This window comes from Orbicella faveolata, unplaced genomic scaffold (assembly GCF_042242905.1).
Source record: "Orbicella faveolata isolate gen_17 unplaced genomic scaffold, um_ofav_v1 contig_1, whole genome shotgun sequence".
Taxonomy (NCBI): domain Eukaryota; kingdom Metazoa; phylum Cnidaria; class Anthozoa; order Scleractinia; family Merulinidae; genus Orbicella; species Orbicella faveolata.
In genome coordinates, this window is record NW_028301536.1 from 33,432,013 (window position 1) to 33,448,213 (window position 16,201).

The following is a 16,201-nucleotide window of genomic DNA, read 5'->3' on the forward strand; positions in this document are numbered from 1 at the left end:
GAAGATAGAAATATACAAATAAAAGAGCCGACTAATAACATGAAAAGCTAGACAGAGGCGGAATAAGCATGACAGCTGGTATAGAAATCATGTTCAATGTCCTTAAGCTATCCGCCTGGATCCTATAAGGTTCCTATCTTATCGGCAAATTTAGAAAAAAAAAGTGTCAGAGTACTGTCGATATCTACCGAAATTAGGAGGCCTATGTTTCTTACTAAGGTGTAATTACCACATTCCGACACATTTTCCCCTAAGCCCTCGTTTTACTCAAATTTCCAAGTGCATTTTAACGAATTTAAATTGATTAAAGCTCAAGATAAATATATTTGATGACAGAAATACTTGCATTGGCGAAGAGTAGACCGTTTTTACGACAAAATCGTTTAACAAGGGAGTTATGACAATCCAAGATCTTAGTTCACACAAAGATTTAGCACGAAAACTTATTATAACATAGCCTCAGCGAAGCGCGCGTTCTAATTCTTCCGGAGATGAGGAATGTCATTACTGTGAGCTACCAAATTCCCCTGAAATAAAACTGTCAATAGATATTTGTTCAAACATTGTCCACTGAATATTTATCATATGAGAACTTTAATTATAGAATAAAAAGGGGGGGTGCCCATGCTTGTTAAGGAGCAGTGAGGCATTGAAAATGTCCTATTTTAGCATTATTTAATGCTTATTACAAGAACGTGTCCCAAGCTATTGCTGGTTTTCAGTGTCACGCAATTCAAAATAGACCAAAATAAAAATCAAAACAGGTCAGTAGATAACGTCCAGAATCTGGGAAATGAAAGAAGGTAAATATGCAAAGACTCTCGCCCAAATTCTGGTCACAGCAATTTTTCTTATGCGAGATACGCGGAGAAATTTTTTACCCAAATTTATAGAGATTTGTATGGAGACGCCATGCTGGTGCCCATCCGTATGGGCACCAACATGGCGGCCGGAAACCAACAGAAACATCTGTCAATGAGTTTTGCTACAAATTGTGAATTTATCCCTCGAGGAACTCTAAAACATTAAAATAATACTTTTTCTAAGACATGAACTGTTCAGATAGCCAAGTTCCCCGAAATAAGTCACTTTTTTAACCATCATGACAGCTCTCTATGCCGTCATGTAAATGCCGCGTCACGCAAAAGCTTAGAAATTCAAGCGTAGTGTATCACAAAACCAAGAACTCATTCGAAGCGAAAATTTGTATGAATATTAGTTTTCAGCTGCTCTTATACATCATTTAAGTAAAATCTCAGGAAGATCAATAGTTTTGTAGTTCGAATTTTAGTGACGTCATGTGAAAACCAGCTATTGTAAAATCTGTGTGAGCCCAGACTTATGAAAACGCGCCTCAAACTACAGTAAATACTTGAGTCGGACACAAATAAACTTATTGAGTTTGATTTTGACAGACAGCTGAATCCTCGTTAAAATATTGGAACCAAATTGCTTGCCATGGCTATCAAACTGTGTAGCGAAATCGATGTGTAATAACGAACAACAAAGAAACAGCTTTAAGTGATTTATTCGCCCAGTGTTGCACACAATGCAGGCCCCCAAAATACAGACGGTCCTTGTGCTTAAATTGTTACGAAATCAAATAATCATACAAAGCATCTGATTGGCTGAAATCAAACTGGTGATCAAAATCACACGGGCTAGGGCACGTGCGGTATAACGTAACGCAATATCTCTACAAACTGCAAATAGCAAAGACTACAGTGCAGCTGCTATTTTCCATGTTTCTTCAATTTTCAGCAATAGAAATCAGATCAGTCTTTTCTCACGCAAAGCTAATGATTAGTTGATTAAGACGACTGGAAAAAAAATTGGTTTGCCCGAGCTCGTTAGTGAGCTATAGCCATTTTTCAACTGACAGAACTTAATATCAAGGCAAATCCGCCATGTTTTCAATGTGCGCGTGCACGAGAGCGCGCTAGTCACGCCATAAATTGTGCGCAGTAAGGATGCGCAATGCAAATGTGAGGAATCACCTTAAGTTTTTGCCGGGCCTCCTAAGAAATTTGCGAGTTTAAGCGAGTAAGAGTTGAATCAGCTGGTTGAACAAAGGCACTCGGCACTCGGAGACGGACCAAAAAAAACAACACACTGGTCTGTATCAACCTTTCGAGGTTAGTAATGCATAGCAGGAATTTTCGAGTTATGGATGCACGCAGGACGTTGCTAAGCGCGAAAGAAGCGTAAGAGTCGCACGAGGCGATAGCCGAGTGCGACTCTAACTGAGTTTCGCCATTTCAGTCCATTTTCATCGGCTCTTCAGATTTGTTTCTGAAATCCGTTTTCACTGTCCGCCTATTCTAATTGGAATCGATTTCGACTTGTCTAAAACAAAAAACTGAGACGTAAAACCAGCGCGCTCATTAAAGCAGCATTCAGTGAAGGTATCTCTACACCACGCGGTGAAATCTTCGATCCGTTCTGATTCACGGTCGTAAGGCGCAAACTCCCAAGAAGGTCTTCCATGCAAGGACCTTTCGCTGCCGCACCGAAAAATACTGAGACCTAATAAAATTGTCTTGGACAACATTGATTTGAGATCGCCTGCTCGTCTCACCTTTTTGCAATTTGACAGCTTACGCGACACATGTGCACTCATGCCGCTTGACATTTCATGACCTATGACGTAACCACTGTAAACGGGTTTACTATTTGACTGGAAGTAAGCCTGTTTTTCAGCCCAAGGGCAAATTTTCATTTGCTCGTTTGCTCAGAAGTCTCAGAAGTGACTGAGAAGACGTTTAATGCAAGTCAAATATATTTTGGGTTCTTGCTTTTGAAAGTATTCTAACGCATTGTTGAATTAAAAAAATTAGCGTTTCGCATTTCTCTCCTGCTTCCCGCCCTCTTAGAACTCCCGCTTCCCGCCCTTTCCTCTCCCGCCTCCCGTATCCCTCCCGCCCCCCTATCCCCCGCCACGCAAAAGGAAAGAACAATATGGAACCGGACATTTCTTAAAAGCGAGAGTGGAGAAGAAAGCGAACAAATACCCCCGGCTTTGAGCACTTTGAGATGCTCTTATTCAATAGCAGGTTTGTGGGTTACATTTTCTTTTCCACTTCGTTTTAAATTTGATGAGTTGCGCGTCTAAGGCTGAACTTGAACACATGAATGGCTTTTAAAAATGATCTCTGTCACTTTCGTTACTTGGCAAAATAAGCTTAAATGAACAGAAGACAGAGGCCTAAAGGAAAATGTCAGAAATGCAGGCTTATATTTGTGCACGATGCAGTCTTTCCTTCGAGCGGCTGGTTCTTCAAGAGTTCAACTCACGATCGAGCGACGAGCGTTCGAGCTAAACTGATACCCGGGAATTGTACGATGCTATTCATGAGATGCTGACTAAGCTTCTATACTAGAGTAACCAGTTCTTCTTAATGATTTCAGTAGCAAAATACTGTTTAAATAGAAAATAGACAACATTAGGACATATTGGAAAGTGTCGTCTCCAGCAAACGTATAGGAGAATCTTTGTTTACACTGGTTACCTCATTAGCATAAGCGATAGAGTTTCTGATGGCGCTACAAAAACATTAGTTGGCTCCTGGTTCTGACTATTGAAAGGGCACAGCAAAATTAACTGTCCCAAGGAATTTGAGTTTGATATATTTTGCAGTTTTTGAAAGCCAATTTCTCCTCGAATATTACACCCAAAAAGCCAAACATTTGACCAGTTACTAAGTTTCACTAGCTCTTTAACTGTTTGTAGTTAATTCGTGTCTAGCGTGGTGCTTTCTCTGCGCAAAGTAACATTTATTGACGACAGCAAAGATTCGTCTATACCCTTCCCGTAACCTCAAAATTCACAATAAAAAGATTTTAAACTAATAAAATTGCTTAAGCAGAATCAAAATATTTTACTACTTCGAGCTGACTGTTGAAGTTTAAATTATTTAGTCACGATGTGCTGCAAGTGGCTTACAACCAACATGTGATTAGGGTCATAAGAGTCGGTTGTTTGAGAAACTGATGGGAATAAAACGTTTCATTGAAACGAAACTGGAATAATTTTTGTATGTGAGTATTTCACTCTGTTGTATCTTTATGTGAGACTTTGTAACGTTATTTGACCACAATAAATCGAGATAAACAGACAAAAAAGAAATATCTCTTACTTGGTAACGTGACTTAATCGCCCTGACTGGATCTTTGAGCTTGATTTTATTGTAACATTACAAGGATTTAATCGGTCAGAATTTGAAAGAATGCATGCAGTTTTTAGAACATAATTTGGTGCTGTAAGCCTAAGCGAATTATATTAGAGTGCGAGAATGAAACGTTAGCCGAGTATTCATCTGGAACGCAACTTTTTCGGATTTCCAGCCTTAAAAACGTGGGATGAAGTTATCCTACATGACCGAGAGGGAGAGTAAAATAATGAAAAGGTGGGGTAATATGTTTTGGGAAATTTGAACATTTAAAAACTTAAAACATTTGTGCCTTCCATACAAATCGTCCTAATTTAACGAACTGACCCCCCGATCTTCCTCCCTTAAGTATAATAGCGGCTTTAGAATGAGGATTTTAGTTTTTATTTCGGTGACTGCCAACAGTTCCTAGTTCTGCTGTAATGTGAATTGCGAGTTTTTAATTTCTCAATCAAAACCAAAACATTTATCAACGTTAACATTGCATGAAAACCTCTCTGTTTTTTCACGTAGTTTGTGAACTTCTTTATCATCTATTTCAGTGATTGTTGTCATCAGTGGCATGCTAAAAACTTCCATAAATGATTCCTTTAGATGATACTTTAAGCTTCAATGAGAGCAATCAAACTCCTAGTTCAGCAAGTTAGAAAAAAATAGTCGTGATTTTAAATTGACGCTGAGCACATGTAATGTGTTTCTCTTTATTTCAGTTTACAGCCTCCAGTGCTACGACTGCACAGAGTTCGGGTCGGCAGATGACGAAGAAAGCCTTTGCTCAAAGTCGAAATTGGACGCAGATGAAGCCAAGTACGTAAGAAATTGCTCACTGGGCACTTGCCAGAGGACACATGCCACCGCTTTGGATATTCATTCTGTAGCGATGACCTGCACCACTGAAGAAGCCTGTATAGCAATCAAGAAAGCTTGCGAGGATAGCGGAGACGATTGTGGTGTCCCGTGCTGTACAACTGACAAATGCAACGCGGGCTCGTCCGTTTCCTTCAGCTTCGTCCTGATGGTTATTTCCTCTGCATTGTATCTGGCGCTACTGATGTAAACTGAAAAGCGAGGAACCCAACTTTATACGTGTGACTTTCATTTGCTGTATTGTTATTCGGTTTTAGTTCATATTGGCAATGGTACTGATAACAGCTTGCAAGGGGTTAACTCAAGCCTCTAAATGATGTTTAAAACATCGAACGCGATGCTTTTTGGTACTCAGTGTAAGACCTAGATTAAGTAATAAAGTAATAAAGTTCTCACTGACTTCAGCTTACAATCACTATTTTGAGAAATAAAAGAATGGCGACACGAACCATCCTTAGTAAAGGATCTATTTTTCCTCTTTACTGTCGTCTGCCTACGATGATATTAAGCCGTTCGATCAGGTCTATAATATAGGCAGTAGCCGCGAGACGAGTCTACAAAATCTATAGAGCACGTCGATAAACGGGTATGAAAAACTATGCCTTGTGTAGTCCACAATATTCCGTCTCCTACTTTTTCAATTAAAATTCATATGAGACCATCATAGCCACGAAGTAACAACAAATAAGCATTTACAAAAATTTCTATTAAATCTATAGCTGCCAATTTGACATTTTTCCTTTTTCTAAGCAGAAATTCAATTCTCAAGTTCTTACTTGCCAACCACAGACACACCACCCAAACCCACACACAGTACACAACGCAAACACAGAACGAACTAGTCAAGTTACCGAATCTCTTCCTGTAGCATGCCCGTGACAGATATCACTAGAAGTGTAAAATCACAACCAAATGCCAGTCTGACACTAAGGCCTAAATAAACTAGCTTGTTGTCGTAGTGCCAGCTTTGCGTTCTGTTACGATATGTAAATTTCTGTAGCTGGAATTGTCAGCGGACTTTCTGTTGTACATATAAATTATGCATTTTGAATCGTTAGTTTAGTCTTCTACCGTTAGCTGAGTGAATAAAGCTTCGAAACACGTTCAATTTTGATTATCAAATTATACACAGTTGGGCTGTGGTTTCATTACTATCTACATCTTCAGTTAGGGGGAGGGGGTGGGGAGTTGACTGGGTAAAAATTCACACTCTAACGGAATTTAACCAGCTAGTAAGCGCAAACCGGAAATACCAGCTAACGGTTGGCCTCATGATGGTGGCTGGCTATGGGTTTCCCAGCCAGCACGAAATTGATGGAGTACAGATATGTAAGGGAATAGAACCATTACATGGCCCTGTACAGCCCTTTACCAAATTGTCAGAACACGTTAGAAGTTGAGAGAAAAAAAAAAGTTTGAACCATACAATAAAAACACACAATGATTTCATGAGGAACTTAATTTTACCACTGAACGTGTTGAAAAGTATGGCACGTAATGCAACATGATACAGACACCATATATATTAAAAATTCAATTCCTGGTCACACCCATTTTATTTAAGTGTAATCTCTGTGATCTAAGAATGTAAACAATAATATTTTTAGCTTTAATTCGGCAGAAAAATAATAGTATCCAGCCTGGGTATGAAAAATATTAACCTCTTACTAACCAAACGTCAGGGCAGTACGGACCGAGCGCAGCAAAAACGACCGAGGGTCAATATTCCCCAGTACAGCTCGAGCAGGCTTGGTTAGTAAGTAGCTTATTAAATGGCACTAAAAAAACAAAAAATACAAACATCTTTTGTCCGTTTCAAATCCCGACCATGAAAGAACCAATCAGATCGCTCGGATTTACCTCAAGGCTACCTTGCAATATAACAAACATTCTTATAAAAAAATAGAGCATTATAACTACAGACTTCGACTACGAGAAGCCCCTCTTTCAGCTTCTTTCGCTTAGTCCGTCGTGCGTGACGCGAAAGAAAACTGCGAGAAAAAATAACCTGGGGGCGAGAAGCTCTCACTCGACAGAATATTAAAGCGAAAGAGGAACTACTCTTACTCTACTACAGACTTGCTTAAAATCTTCAACTCTTACTTAGTTTTAATAAAGAGTTTTTTCAGTTGAGGACGGAGCTCCTGAATCTTCTGTTTAGTTTCTTGAGAAATGTAGCATTGAAACACGTATAGTTCACTAAGCCTCTGGCACTTAGAGGCGAGACACAGCAAGGCTTGTTCGAGTTCTTCACTGCCTGTTGTACTGACGGACAGCCTTTCTAAGGTTTCGCTGTAGTTCATTGCCGCGAAATAAACTTGGGTCACAACTCTGGACATGACCTCTAATCGCAGGTTTTTTACTGGTATTTCTGGCTTTAAAATCGTGTCTACCTTGAACATAGGGCATGAAGTGTCGAACGCTAGCGTGACACGAAGCTGCGGAATCTTCTTCGTGACAAGCTCCCACGTTTCTGAGGTTATGTCTTTTCCAAATTTCTCCTCTCGTCGACAGTCAATAGATAGATGCTCTAAGGCGGTACGGTCCTCCTCGGTAAACAACAGCAATATCTCCTCAGTGACACTGGTGTGATGAACAGCGAGCGATTTCAACTTCCGGCACCTGTTAACGACATTTTCTATGCAACCGGAAGACACTTTGCAAACAAGCGAAGCGTTTTGAATATTCAGTGACTCCAAGTCGGGATTATTTTCCACCAAACAGTTGATTAAATCGTCGCTGTAAGCAATCGGTAGTTTACTAAGGTCCACGGACTTCAGTGTGAAGAATATTTCGCAATCCTGCTTTGGTCTATCGAACAAATCTCGCAAACAGTCGATAAATTCGTGACCGGCGTAGAACAAAGGATTCTCTCCGGTAAACTTGACAACAAATTTCTCTAGCCGTCGTACTTTAATACCGCTTAACATACGGATAAGAGCGCAAGCGCTTTCTCTGTTGATGTTTTCGTCTTGCTTACATTGGATCTCAACACGCTTAAGATACTGACCATGATTCTCCAAGAATTTGCCGTATTTGAACTCCCTTGAATCGACGAATCTGAACAGAAATGTCTGCCACAACACTGGGGAATGAAAACATTCTCGCCACTGTTTACAAGCTAGCGAAGCTGAAAGCCTGTCTGGTAGCCTGAGGTACGAAAAGATCCCCACCACAATGTGCTCAGGTAAATTTTCCCACTTCGGTTCTTCCATCGATGGAATCCACGAGCAAACAGATGAACTCAGCAGTACCAGCGTTGTTGTGACCGGAATTTGAACGCCTCATTAATAATTCCATAACCTCGTGACTCAATTTGAACAACTTGGTCTATTAATAGACAACACGCAAATATGCGAAAAATATAAAGGGGCTTTTATTTGCAATATTCGTGTTAAAAGAAAAAAAAAAAGAATATTTTACGCGTACACATTGTTTTAAGTATTGAATACGTGGCTAAACAAGGTTTCTGTCACTGCTGCATGACTGAGTGACATAAGACAAAGATGAGGCAAGATAGTTAGGTCATGATGTAACAAAGCCAGTGAATGTCGCAAGAAGATAGACTAATGCAAGAGATTCTCTCTTGACTAGTATGAATAATGTTTTCTTAATGAAAATGCAAAACAACAGAGAAACAAATGTGAATAACGCGGGCAAAAAATAACATGTAAAATAACTATGAAACCAAGAACAAATGATTATAAAAAAATAATAATAATAATACAAATCTAAATCTAAAAAAGCATTCAAAATAACCGAAAAAATAATTCAAAGTGAGAAAAAGACATATTTTTGTTTATTTTATTTAATTTTTGGAGCAACTTTCTCGAGCAACTGACTGTTGTGCGAAGTTTTATAGCAACCTGCATGCACTAAACTTGCAGTTTTAGCGTGTATCGACTTGCGCTCCTGTAACGGTGTGGAACTTTTAAGATGCACTAATCATGATTTACCGATTGCTAGCCCTTGGCAGATTATTGAAGGAGACCAGCTAATTATCCCTCGTTGTCTTTCATCTGTTCTCATCTCATCAACAAGGGTAACATTATGTTGAAGCAAGCGACAACTCGAGTAGGAACTGATACAAAGGAATTAAGAAAACATCTCAGGTTTACATGTCATTCAAGAAATTTGTACCTTGAATAGATTGTAACTATTAATCAATCAATCTATCAGTTGTAGGTTTCAGGCCTAACAGTAATGTGTGCCTCGTCAAGGTCACATTCACGTTTCGTTGAGGCAGCGTGGCCGAGTGTTTAAGCATCTTCGGAGACCCAGGGGCAGTTAGTCGGGTGGGAGGAAATAAACCGGGCAAAAAAAAAACTGAAGCGTCGAAGGTTTCCATTAAGGTGGGAAAGCGCTTTTCCCGCCTTACTTGTAAACCTTCGACGCTTCAATTTTTTGCCCGATTTATTTCCTCCCGCCCCGACTAACTGCCCGTCGGTCTCAGAGGATGGTGTTTAGGGTGCTGGATTTGAAATCCGGAGGTCGCCGGTTCAAGTCCCGCTCTGACCACTTAGCCGGAGATGTTTCTTGGTAGACCCTAGTTCAACTCCTCGGTCATGCTAGTAAATGGTCGTAAAGAGCCAACTAACCTGTGAACAGGCTCCGGCTGGAAGGGTCGAGGGGAGGAAAAGGATAGAAGAATGACAACTTTTTGTCGCTACGCATTCGGACGGCTTGGAAATTTTCAGTCCTCGGTTTTGTTCGAAGGCTAATAGTGGGCGGAGCTTTCCTATTTTCTGCTGTTTAGGTTGGAAGCCGAGCGATGGGATTTTCAGGTCGAAAACCGCCTCGGCGCTGGAGCCGTTCCACTTATGAGCCGTTGGACTTTCCACCCCTTTATTATTATATGTAGTAAACAGCATACTTAAACTGAATACTTCAAACCTTCTGAAGTTGGCAATTTTGAGCCAAAAGGACGACAGCCACCATATACTTTTACGTTTACTTTTATTGAGCAAGTATTTGTTCCTATCTTCGTGATTTTATGCAATTCTGCGAAGTGTTCTGTTAATCCCATACATTTGCTATAAAAATGTAAATTCAGATGTTGGCTATAGTTTCGTGCTTCCAGCTTTATAGAATACTGTACACTCTTTCTTTTTTATAAGAATATATTTTATAAGAATATCGAAGCTGAAATTTGCGAAATTGTGAAAAGAATATTATTTTGTGCGTTGAAAATCTGTAAGTACAATACAATGATATATATCTTATTAGATGTTTTAGTGTGTAGCATCGCTGTATATTTTTACGAGTTGTGCCGTATTTTGACGAGCCCGTAGGACGAGTCAAGATACAAACAACGAGTAAAAATATAAAGCGATACTACTCACCAAAACATCTAATAAGAGATTTATTATCCAACTGCTGTAGTCAATAAATTTATCAGTGAAAGAGGGAGAGTGGGGGGGGGGGGGGGGGTACTCCCGCCGACCTGTCCTGCAAACAGGTTTCAGTGGCAGATCCAGACTTTCAGCTAAGGGAGGGAGGGGGCGGGGCCGGTTTTGTTTTACTTGCCCCGCCGGCTTTTCTTCCTTCAGTCATTTCTTCTTTTTTCCCCCAAAATAAGGGGCGGGGGGAGGCCTCCCCTATGATCCGCCACTGGGTTTTCTACTGTACAAATAACTGTACAGTATCGCTGTATATTTGTACTGCTATTTGGACGGTGTTCGCTGCAGTTGGATAATAAAGCAGAGATAATCAGCAAAGTTACGATGACGCTTTCTTCAATCAACTCGAATAACGATTTCGATTTTGTTTATTGAGTTATCAAGACTCCTTGTCTGTTTATTTTCACGGAGTAAAATTTCACTGTGTTGAAGAAACAAGCATGATCATAGTAGCCTTTTGGCGTTGGTGAAAACTGTTGCAGTATCTCAGCACAAAAGATAACGAAAGAAATCTTTGTCAAGATTTGTTGGCAATGGAAAACACCGACTCAGACTTAAAAGTGCATGCGCTGCACTATGCAAATGAGCTACCCGTATGCGTCAGACTTTCCTATCAAAAACGTTGGCAGATTCGCCAAACAAGCAGAAACAATACGAAACTATCGAAAACAGATTTGGCTACGGTTAAGCATTGTTATAAGAAACTCACAGATTAGGTCCATTCCATAGTAGACAGTTGTCTTTCATAAGCTTTATTCATAAGTCAGAAGAAATGCACAAGCTTACGCATACAACTAGCGCGAGCAGATATAATTCATTCACAGCGCGAAGTCTTGTTTTTGACCCTAAAAAACTCACCTTTTCTATTAGCTCAGAACAAAAAATGCACAAAAAAGGTTGCTTATTCATATAGATTGAAGTTTACAAGCGCAATTTCCCCATATTAGTTGACCCCAGTCTCTTGCATCACACCTTTTTGCTCGCCGCCCTACAATCCGCCCTACATATAAGCGCCCTGGCTCTCATTCCCTACCATCGCTGTGAAAAATCCGCAAGAGAATCTCCCAACTCTCACCATTTGATCAAGCAACATGATAACATCCACGTGAGAGCCCATGTCTTGTGCGTGGATCCGCGAGTATACATATCGTCATGGTGGCGCAATTTGTTCTAAATAATGGTAATAGGACTGAGTGGAGTCCAATTCGGTCTGTAATCATACGAGTGATTAACAAAATCGCACGACCGCGAAGCGGGAGTCCGATTTGCTAATCACGAGTATGATTACAGACTTTATTAAATCCATTTTGAAATCACTGGTTATCCTTGCAATCTGATTGGCTCTCAGTGGTTCGATTTATTCACGAATCGCACTATTTTTTGCTCTAAATCGCATCTTTTTCTCAGCCCATGAGAATGGGCCAGTAAAACATAACAACCCATCAGATTTCAAGATTAGTTTACAGTAATCAATAAAATTTCTGGAAAATGAAAGGCAAAAAGCCACTGTGTGGAGAATTTTGCAAATACTATTGCCAAGACTTTGTTGTTATTGTAGCTTTTTTTCCAAAAAAATTGACAAATTTAATTAATTAGTTTCTGAATGACGATTATGAGCTCCTTTAGGCTGAAGACCTACTTTAATGGAAGTTCCCAGCTTTCAGTGTCCATTTTGACGAATATTTTGGCGATTTTTCTTCAACATCTGCTTAAGATCCGTATGATACTGAGTCCAGTAAAACATAAACAAACGAAAACCACACAACAACAAATTCAGAGTCATCTCAAGAAGGTAGATGTTTCCAGGTTTCCGGTAGTTTCAAACGAAGCAACAAAACAGCTCAACTCTGTTGCTGTGAATAAACATAGTCAACATACGCCACACTGCACAAGATAGTGAATGGACGAACGTCTTACGAAGCCGGTGCCAGTCCCGCCATCTTGGAAATATCTTTAGTTAAAACAAATGGCGCTGCCAGAACTTGACAAGGTCCTGAGTATTGAGTCCTACGCCGAGGTTACAAAAAGAAACGGAGATGATAACGAGCTGGACCCCTTAAAATCATACCATTGAACGGCATTTAAAAGAAAAAAAACGTACTGTCCACTTGGCATCGTACACTCGAGGGAGTTTCACAACTCAAAAGAAATCGATGGCAGAATTACACAAGATATGCACCTTCAAATTTCTTCTCCAAAGACAATGAAAAGTCGCAGCCTCAACCACAGAAGAAAGGTAGGCCTTCCATAATTGATTCAGGCGACAAGAATTGCACTTTTATACCTGAAGTAGACTATTTTCGACTTCAGATCAGAATTGCTTGTTTCTTTGTCATGCTCGAATGAGTTTTCGTCACATGACATCGTTTTCCATACTAAATTAGACGTAAAGGCGTTTCCGGTTCCGCTTTTTTTAACAAACCGGCTACTGGAACAATACACCAAAAATTTAAAAATTTAAGGCGATAAAATTATGCGATTTCAAAATGGATCTAATAAAGTGGCAATTGAACTTCGTGTCGTGCAATTTTGGTCTGAAATCATACTTGTGATTTCAAATCGAACTCGCGCTGCGCGTTCGTTCGATTTTGAAATCACGCGTATGATTTCAGACCAAATTGCACTCCACTCAGTTCAATTACCATTATGAATTGGACGACGCGAAGCCCTGTTACCAATTAATCAAAACTATGACAAAATCCGAGAAACGAACAAACCATCGATTGAGCGCTGAACGATTGAACGTCGTTATGAATACTGAAAAACACAGCAGTTTACTCAACAAAGTGCACCGCAACAGCGCGTGCAAAATGACGCGTACTGTCTAATTACAAGCATGACGCGCACACTGTCCAAATAATTCTCTAATCTAGCTGCTGATAGCCAATCACGTTCGAGAATTTTGTTACAGTTTTGATTAAAATAGAAAAATTATCTCATACCATAGGTGCGCGCGGATCCCAAGAACTACGGTGTCCGTCCTCGATTATGGCTCATATCAAGACTTAGAATTTGATGGGTCATGTTGCTGTCAATTTTGTAGGACAATAAGTTATCACAGCAACAATATAACCTGCTAACAACACACTTTATTTTAGCTATAAGCGCTTCTCACTCAAAAACAAGCTCGGTGACCAGCGTTTTTTTTTTTTTTTTTATCGAATTGTAATAGGCACAATAAGATGCAACTTTTTGCAAAGTTTATGGTGGCTCAAAACAGTAATATTTCAGTGAGAAGCCTGGGCTCTAACGCGGACTTCAGCGCGAGGCATCACGTCATCATCCGAGGGGTTGCGAGAGTGCGTGCAAGATTTAAAGTTTGCAAAACTCACAACAAACATGGCGGCGCGAGGTCTCCTTCGTAAAACTTTGTTTCCGCCAAATTTAGAGAGCTGTTTGCGATATCGCTTATTTTTTCCCTCGAAAACATCCATCTTGTAGACAATTTCAAATGAAAAAATCCTTTTTTCGTGATGTTGATGTAGCGATCGATCGAGCCGGCTTTCAATCTAAAAAACAGCAGGAAAGAACTACTCTTCAAGTTTTCTTCGTTCTTTTTACTAGGTCAGCCTCACCTTCGGGTATTTATGGTGCTCTTTTACTACCGCTTATGCTGCTAACGACAACAGCAAAAATGGAAACACTATTCGCGTGTATTCACTTTTATTCGCATGGAATTGCGGGCTTTGCTGAGCAGCGGACTGCCTTCACGCGTGCGCAAAGTACAATCTTGCAAAGTCGAGATTTTAATTTGCGCTTACAACGCGCGCTAAAAATTCCTTATATACAAAGCAAATATCTCAAAAACTGATCCTGTGACCCTACTTTTTTAATACAAAAATTATTCAATAGCAAAAGCGGAATGCATTTGTGAAATTGTAAAAAAAAAAAAACTGTGGAATGGAATTTTTTCAATCTTGGAATTTTTTTTTAATTTAAGCAAAGTCTACTTCACAGATTTTTTTCTATTTTTCCCTGTTTCTTCTTCTGTATATAATAAAAGATTTTTATAAAAAAATATGAGGTCACCAGCTTAGTTTTTGAAATAGATGCAATTGATGGTAGAAAGTGGGTCAAGTTTGTTGCTATGCAACAGAGCAGTGCAGCCTTAATTTATGACTTAAACACAATGAAAGGTACAGTGGAGAGTTACCTTAAAAAATAGCCCAATCATTCAAAACAGTACAGTTTCAAACCTGAAAAATCGCACCTAGTTCTAAAAGTCTCAAAAAAAAACAAACAGAAAACTGTTTTGAGCCACCTTAAAAAAATTCTGCTGAGTGGGCTCAGAGCCACCTTAACTTGTGTGAAGGTGGCTCTGAACCCACTCCGCAGAGTTTTGTATCTTATCGTGCTTACTACAATTCGATAACAGAAAATTGGGGTAACCTTGCTCGTTTTTGAGTTATAAGCGTTTAAAGCCAAAATTAAGGGTTTTTAGCATGTCACATTGTTGCTATGGTAACCTGTTATATTAAAAGGATGACCGCAACTTGTTTACTAATGATTGGGAATTTGTGTGAAACCATTATTGTAGTATAACTTTTTAAACAGTGGTAGTACTCATTCTTCAAAGTATAGCTGTTAGAAAAGTGCTGGAAACTATTGCCAGCCTTCCAAATCGGGCTTTGAACCCGGCACAGGAGCTCCGCTTTTATGCTTGGCTAAATCTATATATGATGAATGGTTTGGCACGAAGACTCGTTTTGACACGGAGGCAAAAGGTAACTCGAGGAAGTGGCCTATTGCGACTGAGTTCATAAAGGATTTTTTTATGCGAAACGAACATACAACTAACCATGGCGTCAATGCGGGTTCATTTAAAGCCTAACTATTAGAATTATTTTAGTATTTGTTGATTAATTTCGTTGTGCTCTCCCGATTAACATCAGTAAACTTTTGAAACTTTCGTTTTAAGTTTTTGGTTCAGGATTTTCCAAATCGAGATCGCGCAAACAGAACATCCAAATATTGAGAAAGAATAGTAACTTTTAGACTACTTTTTAGAGTTTTTAACTTAATTTTTAGAGTTGAAACAGACAAAAATAGCTCTACAAGTGGCCTAGCAATAAAGAATGTTCAAGAAGGAATATTAAGTAACCTGATGGTGGTAATGTGTACGTCGTCAAAATGTATAAATAATTAAACTGATAAACCACCAGTCGTTAATTTTAACCTAGGAAGTGGTCTTTTAACACAGTTGTATTGTACACTGAGAGATAAATAACCATTAAAGATTCTAATCAACATTTAATTGAATTTATGTCTGAATGTTTTCCGTTCTCCTACTCTATCAGTGATGGCTTTGACGTGTTATGAATGCAGGGGCACTCAAGATGGCTGTGCAAAGAGTACTCTGGAAGGCAACAAGGACGTGTATCTGAAAACGTGCCCAGTTGGAGCAGACAAGTGCATGAGGTCCTTTCTCAAGGAAGATAGAAAAATCCAAGTGATAAGCCACTGCACTAATGAGCTAGGCTGTGATTTTGCGCAAGCAGTAAAGTACAGTAAAGACGGTAAAGACTTGCAAAGTTGGCTGCTGTGACGACGACGCGTGCAACGTGGGCTCACATGTCTCCTTCAACGTCATCCTGTTGACCGTATGTTCTGCCCTGGGCCTGCCACTACCGGTGTAAGCCTCGGACCAAGCCCTTTTACTGTTTGATGTGTTCTCAACCTTGTTCGCATTAGAATTAAGAATAAAAGGTAACTAGTGTTGTTGTCATTAGAAACTGTATTTCGTTTAGGAAAACAATGTAAGTCAAG

At 39.6% G+C, this 16,201-nt stretch overlaps 2 protein-coding genes across 2 annotated transcripts; one reads left to right on the forward strand and one right to left on the reverse strand.

The window, feature by feature from the left end:
• The first annotated feature begins 4,374 nt into the window (after window positions 1–4,374).
• Window positions 4,375–16,040, forward strand: LOC149118821 (uncharacterized). The gene is made up of 4 exons (XM_089291611.1): window positions 4,375–4,390; window positions 4,880–5,159; window positions 14,130–14,157; window positions 15,729–16,040. The coding sequence occupies exons 1-4, from the start codon at window positions 4,375–4,377 to the stop codon at window positions 15,978–15,980; spliced, it is 576 nt and encodes a 191-aa protein (XP_089147737.1). The 3' UTR covers window positions 15,981–16,040.
• Window positions 6,481–8,329, reverse strand: LOC110054111 (F-box/LRR-repeat protein 8-like). The gene has a single exon (XM_020760446.2). The coding sequence runs from the start codon at window positions 8,249–8,251 to the stop codon at window positions 7,136–7,138; it is 1,116 nt and encodes a 371-aa protein (XP_020616105.2). The 5' UTR covers window positions 8,252–8,329; the 3' UTR covers window positions 6,481–7,135.
• Window positions 16,041–16,201: the final 161 nt, after the last annotated feature.